Raw genomic sequence first — 18,919 nt, forward strand, 5'->3', positions numbered from 1 at the left:
CATTGAAACAGGCCATCGGGTTGCACAACCTTTTGGAAGAAAAATAATCAGATAAAACCAGCAAATTGTTTTGTAATATTTGAGCCAAAAAGTTGCCTCTTGCTAATTTTTAAGTGTAAGGTGCCAATAATTCTGGAGGACTCTGCATCCTGCTTGGACTCTCCGGACCAAACATGTGCTGTCTGCTGCTGCTGCTCTTAAATGCTGGTTCAGACACTTTGACTTTTGGCTCTTTTTCTTTGGATATTTGCAAAAAACTCAGCTAGTCAGGATTTGCGTAAACAGGATATATGTATCCTGAAGGCGTGGACTTCGTTTCTGCCAGAACATGGCCTTTGCCTTCTGAGAACCATTCAAGGATTAATAAAGGCTTTGCTGATTAGTTATCATTACGCTGATTGTTGCAGTATGCACTAAGAGATAAACATGCATAAGCACATAAGGCTCAATATTTAAGCTCTTCTCGTGTCAGCAGGTAGTAATTCATTACCTATACTGCTTCAGTGAAATCATTCTCGCTTTCTCTGAGCTTCTGTCACATATACACACAGATCAGTTGTGGCGGAGAACGTCGGTCCTGTTTTCCACAGTGGAAAAATTTCCCAGTATGTGCTCTCGCATGCCTCAGAACATGCTGTCTCTCTCGCTCTCCAGTTGTCCAAACATTGAGTTGGCTTCCTGTAATATTGCTGTGTGGTGTTAAACTATTATATATGTCCAAAAACTGTTCCCTTAGTTGGTTGTTTGTTGGTGGAGAGTACTGTCTAAAATCTAAAGCAAAATGCTCCCCTAGGCTTTCAGAACCAGTGACTGTAAACGCAATAGTATATAATTTCCTCTTTTTTTTTTTTCATTTTTATTCTCCTTAAAACACTCCGTGAGCGCTTGAGCAATGCTAATAGGGCAAGATTATCCTTGAAGATACCAATTGGTCATCTGCTGGTATGTGATAAAAATATTTCAAATTAATGGTCCCTTTAATACTCTGGAAAATAATGCCACATGTCAAGTTGCACAGAAATTTTACTTGTGTGAACTTTGGCTTCTTCCCAGCTGTTGTTTGATGTTGAGAAAATCAAAGGTGGGGACTGTTTTATAAATGAAGTGCATGACAGTTGTCTAATGCTCCTTAGTGCCATAGGACGAGCTACCAACAGTTTTTTATTATTCAACATTTCTGCTTTTGTGATAAACTTCAGATTATAGCGCCTATGTCTCCTATGTCCTATTGGTTTTTCCGCAATTTGTGATTTAATATATTCTAACAATTTTATATATTTACTTTTTATTTTTTTTTGCTACAGGTAGATGAGAATTGTAAATAGTAAATATGTGACAATTTTCAGTGTGCTATGAGGGATATGTGACAAATAACTGAATCTTTAATAAACTTGACCATCCTAAAATTGCTTTTGGGGAATTTCAAAGATGAAATGAAGTACAGTACTGTGTTTATAAAAGTCTTACTGCATAAACCTCACTTAAAGGTTGATTATATAAGAATACTGGCAGAAAAAAATTTATAGCTTTGACATAAGACATAAGCTTTAAACAACCAACAATACAAGTTGCACATTGTTTTAATGTTATGTACTTTTAATGGATTAATACTTCAAAATCTATGAGAAATATAGCTGCCTGAAATACATTACAGTAAATCTTTGTGTTATCAAATTGAAAAGTTCTTCTTACTGGGCAGGTCAAAAGTCATGTGTTATGCTTGTCCACAAATGCACTTATTAAACGAGTCATGAGAGAGTGCTTCTGCTGGGAGCCAGTCTCAGAAGTGGGGTATAATTCTGCACTAGTGTGGTTTTAAGTAGTTTCAAATATCTGCAAGACTTTACTTTCAGGTGGGTTGGCTTTTTATTATTTATTTATTTAGTAGGTCTGCATGTCTGTAACTTCCCTAGTGGCATGTTTATGGATAAACAAATACTGTAAGTGGCCCACGTCTCTGGGCCAGGCACATTACATGTCCAGACCTTTTTTAGTCACAGCAGCTTAACTTCCAGACCTCTGGTATGAAATGATGAGTTCATTAAGTACTTTTGCTTTCTCAGTGGGGAAAGTCCCTGTCACAAGTCCTTAGGACAAGCACATTGTATGTACTGAATTGTTTTTAAGCATAAAGGCTTTACAGACAAGCAGGTTCAGTAACCCAAAAATCTAAAGAAAAAAAAAAGCCCTACTTGTTTTTGTGGGGGGAAAAAGAAAAGTTTGAATTTAGTTTGCATGTTTAAACATGTGCTTTATGGTGGTGCAACACTTCCTTGAGGAAATATAGCACACACCGTTTGTTCCAAATCCCACTGTTTTCTATACTGTCTGACTGTAAGTCTTTTATTTTATTTTTATTTTTTTGTGTATAAATAATCAGCATGCACAAAGTACCCTTTTTTGCATGCTGATTATTTATACCAAGAAGACGCGGGTATTTGAAAACCTAAAAGAGATAAATTTGTATAAATAACCATGCAGTTACCTAATGCTTAAATCTATCAGGATGAAATAAAGCCACAAGCTGGAGGTAAGGAGGTCACTTGTGTGCAATAAGAGTGCAAAGTGCCGCATCTCGTAGCCAGATATGGCCAAATGACTGTTTAATTCAGTTCAATTTTATTTATATAGCGCTTTTAACAATCGTCATTGTCTCAAAGCAGCTTCACAAAAATGAAAGAAATTAGTTTTTTCAATAAAAAAAAATGTGTGAGAAAAATGTGTCTAGATAATAATGAGATGAATGCGTGATGAATGAAATGTCTCTGATGAGCAAGCCAAGGATGATGGCACAGTGGCAAGGAAAAACTCTCTGAGATGGCAATAGGAAGAAACCTTGAGAGGAACCAGACTTAACAGGGAACCCATTCTCATTTGGGTGATAACATTTAGAGATGATATAACATCATGTGTGTTATGCAGCTGAAAGTACAATATAACAAAAATTCTTTAAATTAACATAAGGTTCAGTTTAGCACAGGGACGAGTCAGCAGGTGCAGAGTAGGCCTGCAACAACTAATCGATAAAATCGATAATTATCGATAATGAAATTCGTTGTCAACGAATGCCGTTATCGATTAGTTGGGCTGCTCACGTCACTGAGGCGCGCGACCACAAGATGCACAAATACACACAGATACACAGCCGCTCGCGCAATGGAGGTTACAGGGGCGTCTGCAGGAAAAAGCGCGCGCCCCGAGTCCTCCAAGGTTTGACAGCAGTTCACATTAAACTCCTCTAAGAAGACGGTAACCTGCACGCTATGCAAGACCGAGCTTTCATGGCATGTCATGCACGAACACTTAAAAAGAAAACATGTTGGTGTTACGGATGGCGAAACGTCAGCAGGGTCAGTAAAAACTATCTCTTCATCGTGTAAAAGTGGTATAGTTTAAGTGTTTGTTTTTTTTTTTAACTTCGGGACACTCGCGCTAGATCTGTTCACGCGCTACTCGCTAGCATCACATTGCGCAATCACCTCATGAGCAATAGTGATTAGTTAAATGGCGCTACTTTAGATTATCTTAAATTAAACGGTGCAAATAACAGTAGAATATTACATTTAATAATTGTTGTGGTTTTCAGCGAACGCAAATAACTGTACATTTGTGACTATTAGCTTTTTGCATTTCTACAGTTTTTTTTATAGTCCACTACAAAGTTAACTTGTAATTTACTGTGGTTTTACTTATGCATACATAGTTTTATTATACAAAATTATATTTTTAAACTATATACATACACACACACTGTGTATATATATATATATATATATATATATATAAACTGTGTATATTATATACTACATTTCATTTAAGGTTTAAAATGTCAAAATTAAAGATTATTAAACTCTATATGTGGCTTTTGCATTTTTAAAAGTTTATTTAGTAAAAATGTAGTTTATAAACATAAATAATACCCTGATTTATGTTTTTTTTTTAATAGTTATAAGCAAAATATCAAATTTAAGAAGCGGTTAGGTTTTATCCGATTAATCGATTAATCGAAAACATAATCGCCCAACTAATCGATTATCAAAATAATCGTTAGTTGCAGCCCTAGTGCAGAGGGCAGTTGGGGTCTGGATCACAAGCACAGGAGCAGCATGTGTAGCTCCAACCATCATGAAGCAGGTCCTTCTCTTGATGCCTCAGGATCCACACAGGGTTTGGCCTTGGTCTAATGAAGCTGGTACAATCTCCAGATGCCTCGGGATGGGTAGAAAAATACAGAACAGATGGAGAAATTTAGCGTAGTTGCCATTCAGGATAGATGTACTGGAGTATGAAGTTATGGGATGAGTTACGCGTATGCCAGATTAAAAAGATGCGTCTTGAGTCTACTTTTAAACTGGGAAACTGTGCCTGACCCCCGAACACTGTCTGGAAGGCCATTCCAAAGCTTTGGAGCTAAATATGAAAAAGCCTTACCCTCTTTTGTAGATTTTGAAATTCTGGGAATTACCAGAATTCCAGAGTTTTGTAATCTTAAGCAGCGTGGTGGATTGTAGCGCATCAGAGGACTGGTTAGGTATGTGGAAGCTAAACCATTTAAAGCCTTGTATGTAAGTAATACTATTTTGTAATTAATTCCAAACTGAACAGGTCTCCAGTGCAGGGATGATAATATTGGGGTTATATGATCATATTTTCTGGATCTAGTGAGAACCCTGGCAGCGGCATTTTGGACTTACTGAAGTTTGTTTATTGAGGATGCAGGACAACCACCTAGTAATGCATTACAATAGTCCAGTCTGGTCATGAATGCATGAACTAGCTATTCTGCATCAGATACGGATAAGATGCTCCTAAGTTTGGCAATATTTCTAAGATGGAAAAAGGCTGTTTTAGTGATATTGGAGATATGATTTTCAAAGGACAAGTTACTGTCTAATATTACGCCCATGTCTTTTACTGTTGAGCTAGTAGTAACAGTACATCCTTCTAAACGCAGGCTGAATTGTGAAAGCTGTTGTGTGCTGGTTTTTGGGCCGATGAGTTATATCTGTCTTATCTGAGTTTAGTAAAAGAAAGTTATTGGTCATCCAATCATTTATGTCCTGGACACACTTAGTTAATCTAGACAACTAGGGGCCCAAACATGGCACGGCTAATATTTTAATACGTTTGTTTTTTAGAGAAAAAAAATCATATACTTGTTTCCAGTAGTCTTTGTTAGCTGTTTTGATATTTCATTAAATTAGCTACAAGGTTTTTTTTTTTTCCTTTTTTTTTTCATTCCACATTCCTTCCAAAAGAATAAATACATAAAAATAATTAATACAAAATGTAAAGTAAAAATAAAACAAATGAACCTGCATATTACCAAGGCGTAACACTCTCTCCGCTTTAGTGTGTGTGTGTGTGTGTAAAGCACCCTCTCTCTGCACCCCACAGGGAGTTTGTAAACCGGCACAGTGTCAAATTGCGCGCGCGCACATGCATAACGACAGGCTGAGAGAGAACATGAATTTTTAACCTCTAATGAGACTTTCTTTTGATTTACATGCGCGCACACGTGTTATAAGAAACAGTACACACGCGCTTACAAACACAAAATAAAATGTTTTGCACACACGTACGTGGTCACAATGTTATAGTAAACAGTACATGCGTGCATGAATGTTGATTATACCAGTAAGAGACAAGCACTAAGACCCAGCAGGGGAGACGATTACCTGTAATTCTGCAGCACAAGAGAGTGGTCAAAAAAAAAAGAAGCATCAAAATAAGAAGTGCATGCGTGATACATGATACTTGGTGCTCGTAAACCAAGACTTCGTTTTTCAAGTTTAAAAAAGTATTAAAATGTCTTGCGGAACACTCACAATAGGTGTTACTCACAATCCGAGTTTTCACTGTAAATCACTAATTTACAATACATACTAATCTTTTATTCCTATGTAGTTAATGTTTTTCTGTTACCTTACCAGTCCTAGTGTTGCTTAATTTTGAGCATCATCTGATTTCCATACTTCTTCAAAAGACTGATGCTTCCTAGGAGCTAAGAACTTAGTTGAGAGGCCTCTGAATTCTCAGAATTTTTTTCTTAATTCACCAGACATGATTTCTCTCTTTGAGACAGTATAATGCATGGAATTTTCATGCACAGAGATGCTGAGACAAATTAAGAAAAGTTAATATACAGTGAGTGAATTGGGTCATTGAGGCTCAATGAACAGTGAGACGCCTCCTTTCCTCTTTAATGTTGTCTGGCATCTCTCCAGTCACAAGTTCCAGATGGACTGCATTCACCTTCAAGTCACAGGAGCTGCAAGTGTGATTTATGTCAGAGACACTCACTGGGTTTGTCTGTGTGTAAGCATGTGTGTCTAATGAGGCCTGAATCCTGAGTACAGGATGAGCCAACATGCAGTTTAAAGGTAATGCTGTAATCACAGGTTTAACAAGCAGACATGCCACTTTACAGCATTTACACGCGCAATACAGCAGGGCACAGTGCAATGCACATGAGAATAGTAGGAGTTAATGAACTGCCAGCATTGGTTTAAAAGTTACTGAGTGTGTCCTGAGTATTGAATAAACAGTCAGGAACTGCAAATGTGGTAATCTAGATACACCTTGCTTAAAAAAAAAAAAAATCACACTTTGAGATTCCAAAGACAGTGGGTCAATAAAATATAAAAATTTAGGTTGTACATTATATACCTTTTATAAGGCTATATTTAATTTTTTTTTTTTTATGGCAGGCAGATAGGCTTTGCATGTCATGCCAGTTGACATTCATAAGTGACACTAATTTTATAAATGGTATGCATGCGCACATTCATACATTCCGTGTAATATGGTTAAGAATACGACTTCTCATTCATTTCAAATAATTTATGCATAAAATGTTGCATGAATTCCCATTTGCTTGTTCTCATTTCAAGTACTGTGACCCTGTATGATTTACAAAAGAGTGTTGCCTAGTGTTCCCTGTATCTAGATCAGATTTTTGTGGTCAGACAGCCCTTATGGTCAGATCTGTGTCAGATTAGGTTAAAAAAAAAAAAAAAAAAGAGTTGAATCACTTCAGAAATGTGAACCTTGCTTAAGATGCAAACAAAGTGAATAGAGAACTTGGGAGGTCAGACCAGATGTAAATCCAACCCAGCCACCATTTTGTCTTGTATCCTGTGGTTTTATGTGCCAGACAGTTGCTTTGCATGACAATGTTGCAACATACAAGGTCATAGATCTGTATTTGTTTCATTTGTTTTCAATTGACAAAAAGAAAAAAAATTGTGGTTATAAGGCATCCAGCGGTTGATGAGGCTAATCCTGGTTAAAGATGAGGTACATACATTGGGGTACATACATGGGTTAATTGCACCGGACTGTCATGTTTTTATTAGTTTTATTAAGCTTCTTGGGTATTTTGCTAGCATGTTTTTACTTTTATTGTGTAAATTGTGGCTCGGTGCTTATATTGGGTTGCTTTTTATTTATTAAATGTTTTCAAATTTAAATCATACCAGTTTTTATATGCGTTATATGCCTACACCAGTGTGAGCTAGCATACATGCAGACATTTTCAGACAGTACAGGTAGCAAGCCTGATAAAAAAAGAAAAAATCGATAACTGATGTTTAATAACAATGTAAACAGTTTTTTGCCTACACAATATTTTAAAAAAATTGTGTGGCAGTGTCGCCATACTGATGGATAAAAAAAAAAAATGCAAAAAGTCTTGGGCAAAAAAACTTGTAGAGCAAGGATGTCTTAAAATTATGTGTTTAATAAATACTATAAATATCTGTGAGAAGGGATTTAATGAAACAGTCAATAATTGATTAGATGAACATTTGCTTAAGATATAGCTTTTTTTCTCCTTTTTTTTTTTTAAGAACATCTTGCCAGGATTTTAACACCTGCTTCTTTTTTGCATGCAAGAAGCTTTCTTTTTTTGTTGTTTTTATTGTTCAAATATTGGTCTCTTTCTACTTTCTTTTTTGGCCTACAGATATTTTCCTTTATTTATTTATTTATTTTACAATACTAATATTTGAAAATTAGTGATTTTTATTTAGATATTTATGTTTAAGTCTTTAAACATGTATAACAAAGTTGGTACAAAACAATGACATACCTCGCGTTTCTTGTTCCTAGATTATACTCTTTTTGGCTTATGGCTGGCATCGTTGCTGGGTAAATAAATGGGTGAGTTGTAGCCATCAAATAGCAAGCCTCGAGTACATTGCTTTGAAGCAAAAATAGGACTGGATGAGATAGGGAAGTCTGCTTGCCTGTTGAATCAAAAAGCCCAGTCCCCCTCTCTACATTTATGACATACATGGTTTAGTGGTGGATCATTTGTGAGAAACATCACAAAAGGCTTTTTAAATAGAACTATTATCAAAATCACAAAATATTGCTTTGCCTATACAAGAAAACCAAAATCATGAGTACTAGAGTTTCAGTTTACCCAAGCTTATCTTATTTGCTTGAAGAATATTTATTAAAGGATATAGTGTTGCTGTGTGCTTTATGAGGCATGCCCAAAGACCTTCTAATGTTGTACATAATGGAAATATTGCTGCTCATTCTTATTGGTTATCCCTAATGTGTGTGTGGATACACCGCCACACCCACAGTTATCGGTTAGGTTTGAAAAATGTTTTTGTTTGTTTGTTTGTTTTATCTAGAAAAGTAAGATTACACAGTATTCTAGTTTCATTATTAAATAAACAATGTAAGGTGTTTCTATCTCTGAGCTGTTCTGTGCAGGTCCATGGTTTATTGTTTGTGATGGATATCATCATGTTTCCAGGCTCTAATGATTTTATCTTACTCTCTCTTTTCTCTCTCACAGTCTGACAGAGTGTACACTCAGCTGTCCTGCGTTTTCCCCATTCCTGATTGTTGTGTGCGAGTGGACGTTTAGCGATGCCTCCAGCGACGGGCGGTCCGGTGGGCTACACCCCTCCAGAAGGCGGCTGGGGTTGGGCCGTAGTGGTTGGTGCTTTTATCAGCATCGGTTTCTCTTATGCCTTTCCCAAATCCATCACTGTGTTTTTTAAAGAGATTGAGGTGATCTTCAACGCCACCAGCAGCCAGGTCTCGTGGATTTCTTCTATCATGTTGGCCGTCATGTACGCCGGAGGTTAGTGATTTTGTTTCCTTTAGCTCTGTTGCTCTATCACATTCTCATCTGGCTTTCCTACTACACAGAAGTTAAAATAAGCAGACCAGCACAGCTGTGTTTATGTTTAAACATTGACCTGCAGTCTTGTTCTGATGTGCTGTTAAATATTATTCATTACATAAACCTGAAATCAAAACTGACATTTACGTGATTAGTAGAGATACTTGGTGGTGATGTTCATGATTGATTAGTGTCAGTGTTGTTTTTTTCTGTCAGAATCGGATGACTAAGTCCTAAATGCAGTCCTCTTCCCCAGCTATTACTGAGTGTTAGTGTTAGTTTTTTTTTCCCATTTTGATGATTATGGCTTACAGCTAATGAAAACCCCAAATTCAATATTTCCAAAAATTTAAATATTGTGAAAACGTTTAATATTAAAAAAAATCAACTCATGGTGTCTCACACTAATTAGCTAATCAACTCAAAACCCCTGCAAAAGTTTCTTGAGCCTTTAGAGTGTTTTATCCGAGCACATTAATGCAAAGTTGAATAGAAGTTGAAGTTGAATAGGAGGATTGAAGTTCTTCTGAAATGAAGCTCATTCCAGAATTTGGGGGAGATTCACAAGGAGTGGACTGCAGCTGACATTGGTGCTTTAGGAGACACCAAGCACGTATCCAGGACATGGGCTAAAACTGTCGCATTCCATGTATCAAGCCACTCTAGAAGCAGAGACAATGTCAGATGCGTCTTACCTGGACTAAGGACAAAAAAGGACTGGACTCTGTTGCTCAGTGGGCCAAAGTCCTCTTCAGATGAAAGGACGGACATGGAATGCAAGTTGCTTGAGGATCAGTAAAAGAAATTTGCGCAGTCAGTGGTGATTTTGGAAGCTGTGTCATCATCTGGTGTTGGTCCACTGTCTTTTATCAGGTCCAAGGTCGGCGCAGCACTTGAATGTCTTGGAGCACTTCATGTTTCCCCTCTGCTGACCAGCTTTATGGAGATTTTATTTTCCAGCAGGACTTGGTGCGCAAACACACCCCTTCTCGCTGGTGGGTTATAACCAGGTTGTAAGAACTTCTTCAAAATGTCAAAAGGAGAAAAAGGAGCAAGAGACAAAAAACAGATTGGCAATTTATTGAAGTGTTTATTTAAACTCGGGGTGTTTCTGTCATGCCAGTATCGTTGGAATTCACTAGGACCATCCTGATAATTTTTTTTTTCTTGCTCGAGAATAAAACTTTCTTCCATCTTTCAATGTCCCATGTTTGGTGCTCCCTTGCAAATTCCAAACAGGCAAGCTTGTGGTGTAGGAGGAGACGTGGCCTTCGTAGACGTTATTGTGTTCTTTGAGCCCTTATCTCGGAGAGAGAAAGACTTGGCTTTAGCCATCAGGAGATCATGATGTTGTGACTGTCTAAAGGATAATGGCAGCCATAATTTTGCACAGATTTTAACTTTTAAAGGCTATGGTCTTAAACTTTTGTTTAGCTGATGACCAGCCTGTTTGAGTTTAAATGCAGTTTTCACTAAATTGTATACTCTCTCTATTTTTTTTGTGTGTGTGTTTTGCTCTTATTTCTTCTTTTGGCATTTTGAAGAACTTATAACCTGGTTACGATTCACCAGTGCATAGTGTGAATATATGAATATATATATATACAGCTCATACGAGAACACTATACTATGTAGATTGATATTTGCATCAAAATATCAATTTGGGGGGACAGAAGATGAGAAATTGAACACTTCAAATGTTTTGTTGGGGAATTTTTTTTTGTCCGTTTTTGTGCATGCATCGAGTAAAAACTACTGAATAAATTTTATTGGGGTATTCACAGGTGTATTTGGCCAAGCAACTGAGATGTTTCATCTCAGTGGGCCCACAGGAAGAGAAGATATGGTACTTTGAAATTTAAATGAAAATTGCTCTTATGTAATAAAAAAAAAAAATCCACATTGAATAGCTAATTCATCTTTAAAATTCAACATTTGGCGCTGTAAATTTTTTTTAACACGCTTATGAGTGTACAATTGAAATCTACTTAATAAATGCAATCTCACACCTTCATTCCATAAACTTTGCAGTAACGAGTAAAAATTTTTGTTCATTCCAAATTTAAAATGATGGCGCTGTACATTTTTTAAAAACACGATTGAGTGTGTAATCAAATGCTATGTGAAAGAAGTAGAGGGCACATCTAGTATACGCACACACTTAATTTAAAAAGAGAAATTCATAAATTCAAGACATGTGAAGTGAAATATGTCGAGCCTTGCAGCCCATGAAAATAAAGAATATTAAATTATTATAATATTATTATTAATATATTATATTAGAATATTTCCAAAGCTCAAACCAAAAAATAGGATTTACAATACAGAAATGTCCAACTTCTGAAAACTGTACTTACATACTCAGCAAAAAAGAAACGTCCCTTTTTCAGGACTGTGTATTTCAACAATAATGTTGTAAAAATCCAAATACCTTTACAGATCTTCATTGTAAAGGGTTTAAACAATGCAAACAATGTAAAGGGTTTTCCATGCATGTTCAATTACCCATAATCAATTAATTAACATGCACCTGTGAAACGGTCGTTAAGACCTTAACAGCTTACAGAAAGTAGGGATTTAAGGTCACAGTTCTAAAAACACAGGACACTTAAGAGACTTGTCTACCGACTGTGGAAAAACACCCAAAGATAGATGCCCAGGGTCCCTGCTCATCTGCGTGAATGTGCATTAGGCATGCTGCAGGGAGGCATGAGGACTGCTGATGTGGCTAGGGCAATAAATTGCCATGTCCGCACTGTGAGGCGCCTAAGACAGCGATACAGGGAGACAGGAAGGACAGCTGATCATCCTCGCAGTGGAAGACCACGTGTAACAACACCTGCACAGGATCGGTACATCCGAATATCACACCTGCGTGACGGGTACAGGATGGCCACAACAACTGCCCGAGTCACACCAGGAACACACGATCCCTCCATCAGTGCTCAGACTGTCCGCAATAGGCAGTCCATGAGGAGGAGATGCACTGCAGTACTTCAAGCAGCTGGTGGCCACACCAGATACTGACTGGTACTTTTGATTTTAAGCCTCCCTTCATTCAAGGACACATTGTGAAAATTTTTTAGTTAGTCTTATGTCTTATGGTGTTGACTCTTTTAGTGTTCATACAAGTATTTATACATTAAGTTTACTAAAAGTAAAAACAGTTGAAAGTCAGAGGACGTTCCTTTTTTTGCGGAGTATATGTACTCAATACTTCGAGGCTCCAGTAGCCCGAATTACTGCATCAGTACATCATGGCGTGGAGGTGGTCAGCCTGTGGCATTGCTAAGGTGTTATTGAGGACCAGGTTAATTTGATAGCAGCCTTCAGCTTGTTTGTATTGGGTCGGGTGTTTCTCATCTTTATAGCAACAATAATCCATAGATTCCAATAGATAAGTCCTGCTGAAAAGGAAATCTCCATAAAACTTGTCAGCAGACGGAAGCATGTAGTACTATAAAAGCTCCTGGTAGCATGAACAAGGCAGTTGACACTTGATGGCATTTAATCTAGCAACAGCCTCACAATAAGATGGAGCAGGACACTGAAGTGCAGTGGGTCACAAAATAATCAGTGATAGTTACTGGCATGTCATTGCTGGTTAGTGTTTCCATATCCTGTTTGATCATGCAACTTTTATATCCAACCAATAGTTGGACAATGAGACGGGTGTTTTTAGACACATTTACAGCATATTGATTTCACAGCTGATAACTCAGATAATCTTTTTATAACACACCTGAACCCTTTATGCAAGCCTAAGGTGACTGATGGGGCGGGGGAACAGAAAGAAAACACACTCCTCTGTCTGGCACTGTGCAATCATGAGTTAGTCAGTGGTAACTCGATGATAAATACTTAAAAATACTTACTTCCCTAATTGGTATCCTACCCTGCCTGTCTTGTATTGGTTCCTCATAGCTCCAACAACCTGAATCATAATCCACAGCTCTTGTATAATAGATAAAGCAGTAGATTTTATATAGAATTCTAAATATGAGGCAAGCGAAGGCATAGCTGCTCTCCAGAACTACTGCAGTCTCGCGGGTGTGGTATGAGGGAAGGGCTGGTGTGATCTTTTAAGTAGAGTCACACAGGTGTCATGACGGTTGTTGTGGTAACAAGTACTTCCTGTGAAATTCTGCTCATCTTTTTCATTCACTGGGCTGCAAGAAAAAGAGAAGACATTTGAGCAGCTCAGGTACTTAAATGATACTTGAATGAAGTCAATTTCCTGATGAATAAATAAAGCATGCATGGAGACACATGAAGTGTGTTGGATTTAAGCATGAGCACAGGGCCTTTACTAAGGAAGAGCTTTTACACAGAAGTTTCAGTCTACTTATAATCTATCTATATATATATATCTAAATATATTTGAGATAGTAGTTTAAAGTTTTTAATCTTACCATGATAAACATCGGTTAGAGCTGTCTAAATCTGATTGGTTAGTATGTGTTAATTGTCTGTAACAGCAGCTCTGGCATTGGTTTATGTATTTCTAACCCCTTCACCATGGATCTATATGGTGCACCAGTTACTTAATCTAAGGCGAACAATAAAATGTATTTGATCGTTGATTTGCGGAACTTTGTCAGTACTTTCAATGGTTGTGAACTTTTTGTGTATGTTAACTGTAGCTATAACATGATTTGATGAGAATGACCTGGTCTTGCAAATGCTGCAACATTGAGCAGTTACAAATGTATAATTAAAGAGTAAATTAATCAATTAGTATTAATTCGGTGGTGTTGCTTTGCAAAGACAAAATTTTTGTGTTGCTGTTGTCCTGAACTGTGTGTGGTGGTTATTATAAGGCTTAATACCATGACTTCTTCCAAAATGCACATCGCTGTGGCTCTGAACATGAGCCGTTATAACATCAGACTTGCATAGAGAACATATAGTAGGCCTCAGCTTCTCATTGTTAATAAAGTGTATTAGCATACAGAATAAAGAGCTACCACTAGAGCAAGGAGCAGAAGTGACAATAAGATGTAACTCATGCAGTGTCTGAATGCATGTCTGAGAACACAAAGTTCTCAACGTCAATATATATTTAAAAAAAACGAAAAAGGTCATCTTGCAGTTGTATAAAGTGAAATGGTATAAAAGCAAGAGTAATATTTAAATCAGCACAACACTACCTATAAATTCAGGTGGCTCTCATTATAAATTATAATGGAATAAATGACATTCATTGTCAAGTGCAACTAAATAGGTCTTTTATGATCTGATATGCATTCTAGGAGAAAAGGATCTGTATACTGTATATTAAATTGCTATATGTGATGAAACGTTTATTCTAATTGTTAATGCCTTATTTCAGTAAACCTAACCTCCAAAGAGAAGCATAAATAGGCGTGTAAGCATGAACAGGATGATTACTACCCACACGTTTACTCACACTGGCAGTGCTTGCACAAACTTGCGCACGCACGTTTCTGCACGTAGCCTCTATGCCACTTCACACGCATGAGTTACTTTGGTTGCCACAATAAAGCTCTTACAGCGTTGGGAACTAAGTACATCTATTCAGAAAATGCATTATTGCATTCATCAGGTTAAAAATGTTGCTTTAAATAAATCCTGTATTCAGAAATGGAAAATGTTTTGTGATGTCTGCAAACGTACAGTTTTAAGATTAGGTCTCCATTGTTTGCTAGACACCAAAATGTGTGCGAATTATAATGAAACAGAAAGCACAGACTCTCTCACCAACCAATATGATGGCATTTTCACTAGATAAAATAGACATTTGTGCCTGATTGAGTTCCTGTTGCTTTAGTTTTAACAACTGTGCTCTATTTTCACTGAATTTAGGTTAAACTTTTAGACCTTTGCTTTGAGAGTGAAATTGGTGTACCGGCTTGACCTCTATCCTGACCAAGTGTAAGTAATTCGGTTTGATGGAGGAGAATGTGTGAACATGAGTATGGAGAATGTGTGTGAAGCTCTGAAGCAGATGGTTTATGTTGGGAGACTGGAGAAGAGCCAAAATGCAACCTTGCTTCAGAATGCAGTGCTGCGGAATCTGTCCAATCTGATGGGAATAAGAAACACTTGAAAGCCAGCTCTGTTTTAAAGTCTATCCTCAGGTTTCGGTAGAGATTGGGATGGATGTTTTGTTGATGATTTACTTTCTTGAGAATTTTTTGTTGTTTAGTTACTGCCTCAGTTGAAATAATCTTTGGCAGCCTACCAGAGTTCTCTTCATCTTCCCAAAGGATATCTCATCAGATTGTGACTTTTGAATAATCTTAGCAGGATTTTAAAATCTAATCCGATCATTTGAAACTCTAACACGAGGATAATCAACATTTTTCAACAGTGCTTTTCTAATTAACCTACAGGAGATTAAAGAGAATTAATTCAAGGCTAATTTAAAATATTAGCTGAGGCTTGGAGGTTTACCATTTGTTGCTATAGATGTACATATACATACACTCACACACGCCTCCTGTCTGTTATATTAAACTAAGTACTATACTTATAAGTATACTAAGTTTATACAGTTTCATGTCACTGTTCTTACTGTGTAGAAACAGTTACTAGTGAACACATTTAATTTATTATATGCATAGTACACAGTTGTTGTATAAGTTTTTGCCAGTGTCTCCCAGATGCTGAACATTTTTGAGTTGCTTAGAGAAGCAAGTGTGGTTTAATAGTGATTGTCAGTTATTCAATCAGCCATAACATTAAAACGACCAGGTTAATATTGAGTTGTGCTGCCAAACAACTTCACGACACAGCAAGGCATGGACTCCACAGAACCTCTGAGGGTATGCTGTGGAATCTGGCACCAAGCCATCACTAGGATATTATTTAGGTCTTGTTGTGCATTAGGACCTCTATGAATTAAACTCATTTATCCAGTGCATTCTACAGATGTTTGTTTGGATTGCTATCTAAAGGGTTTGAAAGCACCATGAACTATTTTTCTTGTTCCTCGATCCGTTCCTGAACATTTATTGCAGTGTGACAGTGTGCATTATTCTGCCAAAAGAGGCCACTTCTATTCGGGAATACTGTTGCCATGAAGAGCTGTACTCCATCTGCAGCAGTGTTTAGGTAGGTGGTACATGTTATAATACCAACTACATGTATGGCAGGAACCAAGGTTTCTCAGCAGAATATTATCCAAAGCATTATACTGCCTCTGCTGGCTGGTTTTCTCCCATAGTTCATCCGGGTGCCATTGCTTTCCCAAGTTACATTTGGCCATCCACATGATGTAAAAGAAAACGTGATTCATCAGATCAGGCCACCTTCTTCCATTGCTCTGTAGTTTAGTTCTAATGCTTACATCTCTGTCTAGCCATCACAGTTTGGCCCTTGGCCAAGTCACTGACTGTTCACTTGCTGCCTTATGGAACATATCCTGTTAAAGGGTGGGGTATATTGTATAATCAATGTTCTTAACTTCACCAGGGAGCGGTTTTAATGTTAGAGAGTGTTTCTGTTTGCATGCATCAGTGAAGGACTTTTCATGTCTTCTGACTATAGTTTATAGGGCCTTCAAGGTAGCGTAATGAACTACTACAGAGCTCTAGGGCCTTTCAAAATGCCTGAAAGTTAAATGTGTGTGTGTGTGTGTGGGAGCATTTGTGCATATCTGTGCTTCCATTGTCCTGGATTGTAATAGAGCGTTTGTGCAGTCGAGTTCAGAGCCACAGAAGCCTGTCAGAATACATTAGTGTATCTGGTGTTTAGTTGGAGGATTATCAAACCATTCTTGCCTGTGATTGGCTGCACTCCCAGCTCCTTTTCACTGTTTGGGCAGTTAGAAGTTGCCCTAGTTCGCTGAGCTCAGACCAGTTGTGTGTTTTGTAATAGGTGTTTCAGCACAGAGTGTCCTCTGAGAGGTTTGCTTTGCAGGCTGGAACTGTAAATGAGCTGTCTGTCTGAACCCTAACACAGTACTACACAGAGAATGTGGCTCCCTCTCAATTTTACTAGAAGTAAATCTGATAAGACTGTGATGGTGTAGATACTAATCTAGTCTTGTGTGGAATCAAAGATTGTTTTTGTGTTTGGGGTAAAGTAGGGGCGGTGGGGTGGGGGGGGGGGGGAATACAGTGCAGGAATGCAAGCCCACACACAGGAATAGTATATTGCACCCATTTACATTAGCTTGCATCACTAACAGCTTGAAAGTATGTTTTTTGCATTACAGCTCTCCTGTACTGCCATCTAGTGGAGACAGATGAAGAAGTTTTCATTCTAAGTGAACTTTTTCCAAGGGACCTGGTCATCCTGGCAGACCACTACAACCAATATAGACAAAGCCAGTGGAATTTTATGAGTCTTTAGTTAGGTAGCAGCTGTTATACAGTTGAGGCAGCAAAACTAATAAAAGCTTTGAATAAATGTGCTGTCATAATACAGGTGTCCTAAAACCCAACAATGAGTTATTAATGGCAGCAAAAGTTTCTGTGGAAAGACATAATACTATACTACACGTCTTATAATGTCCTAGCAATTAGTTGTATTATTTTGCCAAAGGGAGATGTTAACAGCAAATGAGGTAATCAAGTACTCTGTTTGGACTTGAACCAAGTGATGTCATAATTTCCTGTGTGTGTAACACACATTATTAAAATACCCTTTAATATATAACATTCTCTTTTTACTGGTTTGCATATTTAAAAACTATGTAGTGTCTTTGCCATTGCTTTTGTTTGTAGGTTTTGTCATTTAGTTTGTTCAAGCATAAGTCTTAAGCAGAAATCAAGCACACGTACAAAAAGCTGTTGTAAAGCACAATTCATTTGGATGTTCTTTTGTCCCAGGTGGAACATAACTAACTTAACCAACATTGCTTTTTGTTCTGCATTTAACCAGGCTTTTCTTTCTTGAAACAGGACCAATCAGCAGCATCCTGGTAAACAAGTATGGCAGTCGACCAATCATTATTGTCGGAGGCTGTCTGGCTTCCACGGGCCTGATCGCGGCATCCTTCTGCAACACGGTGGAGGGCCTGTATTTCTGTGTGGGAGTTGTAGGAGGTAAGTGGTGACGCTGTTCTCTAAATTGCAATATGATATTAATTGCTTGCAGGTTCGGCATTTTTAAGCAGCTGCTATGCTGAAGAAAGTGTGGCATAGAGAACATGCTGCCTGTCCGTTTGACTAAAGTTTTTTTTTTTTTCTTTCCCTTACTGAGTGTATTGTTGTGGATTTACTGTTAAACTATATACACTCACCTAAAAGGATTATCAGGAACACACAATTGGACAGTTAATGACTGGAAAAATGTTGCCTGGTCTGATGAGTCTCGATTCCTGTTAACCCATTAAAATGGTAGAGTCAGAATTTGATGTAAACAGAATGAGAACATGGATCCATCATGCCTTGTTACTAGGGATGCACCGAAATGAAAATTCTGGGCCGAAAACGAAACCGAAATTTTTGGATGCACTTGGCCGAAAACCGATACCAAAACCGAAAATGGCTTTATTAAAAAACATGTTTAAAAACCGCCGACATACTCCGTGTTTGATGCGTAATGACAGCGCGAACGAGACGGGAGGATGGGAGAGGCGTGGCGACAATTTCGGCTTTTAATTTCGGCGCTTTCTTACGTTTCGGCCGAAACCGATGCTATTCGGCCGAAAATTTTCGGCGGCCGAAATTTCGGTGCATCCCTACTTGTTACCACTGTGCAGGCTGGTGGTGGTGGTGTAATGGTGTGGGGAATGTTTTCTTGGCACACTTTAGGCCCCTTAGTGCCAATTGGACATAGTTTAAATGCCACGGGCTACCT

At 37.8% G+C, this 18,919-nt stretch overlaps 1 protein-coding gene across 3 annotated transcripts in view; it reads left to right on the plus strand.

Moving 5' to 3' along the window:
• slc16a1b (solute carrier family 16 member 1b) overlaps positions 1–18,919 on the plus strand; it is a 30,516-nt gene that overhangs the window by 7,712 nt on the left and 3,885 nt on the right. For 2 of the 3 annotated variants that reach the window (XM_053503743.1, XM_053503742.1), the window contains exons 2-3: positions 8,816–9,106; positions 18,019–18,162. In XM_053503743.1, coding sequence (XP_053359718.1) covers positions 8,890–9,106; positions 18,019–18,162 — 361 coding nt within the window. In that variant the 5' untranslated portion in view covers positions 8,816–8,889. Of the gene's footprint in view, positions 1–8,141; positions 8,164–8,815; positions 9,107–18,018; positions 18,163–18,919 lie in introns of those variants that run through there. The other variant, XM_053503744.1, reaches the window with a different exon arrangement.

The sequence above is a fragment of the Clarias gariepinus genome, chromosome 9 (assembly GCF_024256425.1).
Source record: "Clarias gariepinus isolate MV-2021 ecotype Netherlands chromosome 9, CGAR_prim_01v2, whole genome shotgun sequence".
NCBI classification, from domain to species: Eukaryota; Metazoa; Chordata; class Actinopteri; order Siluriformes; family Clariidae; genus Clarias; species Clarias gariepinus.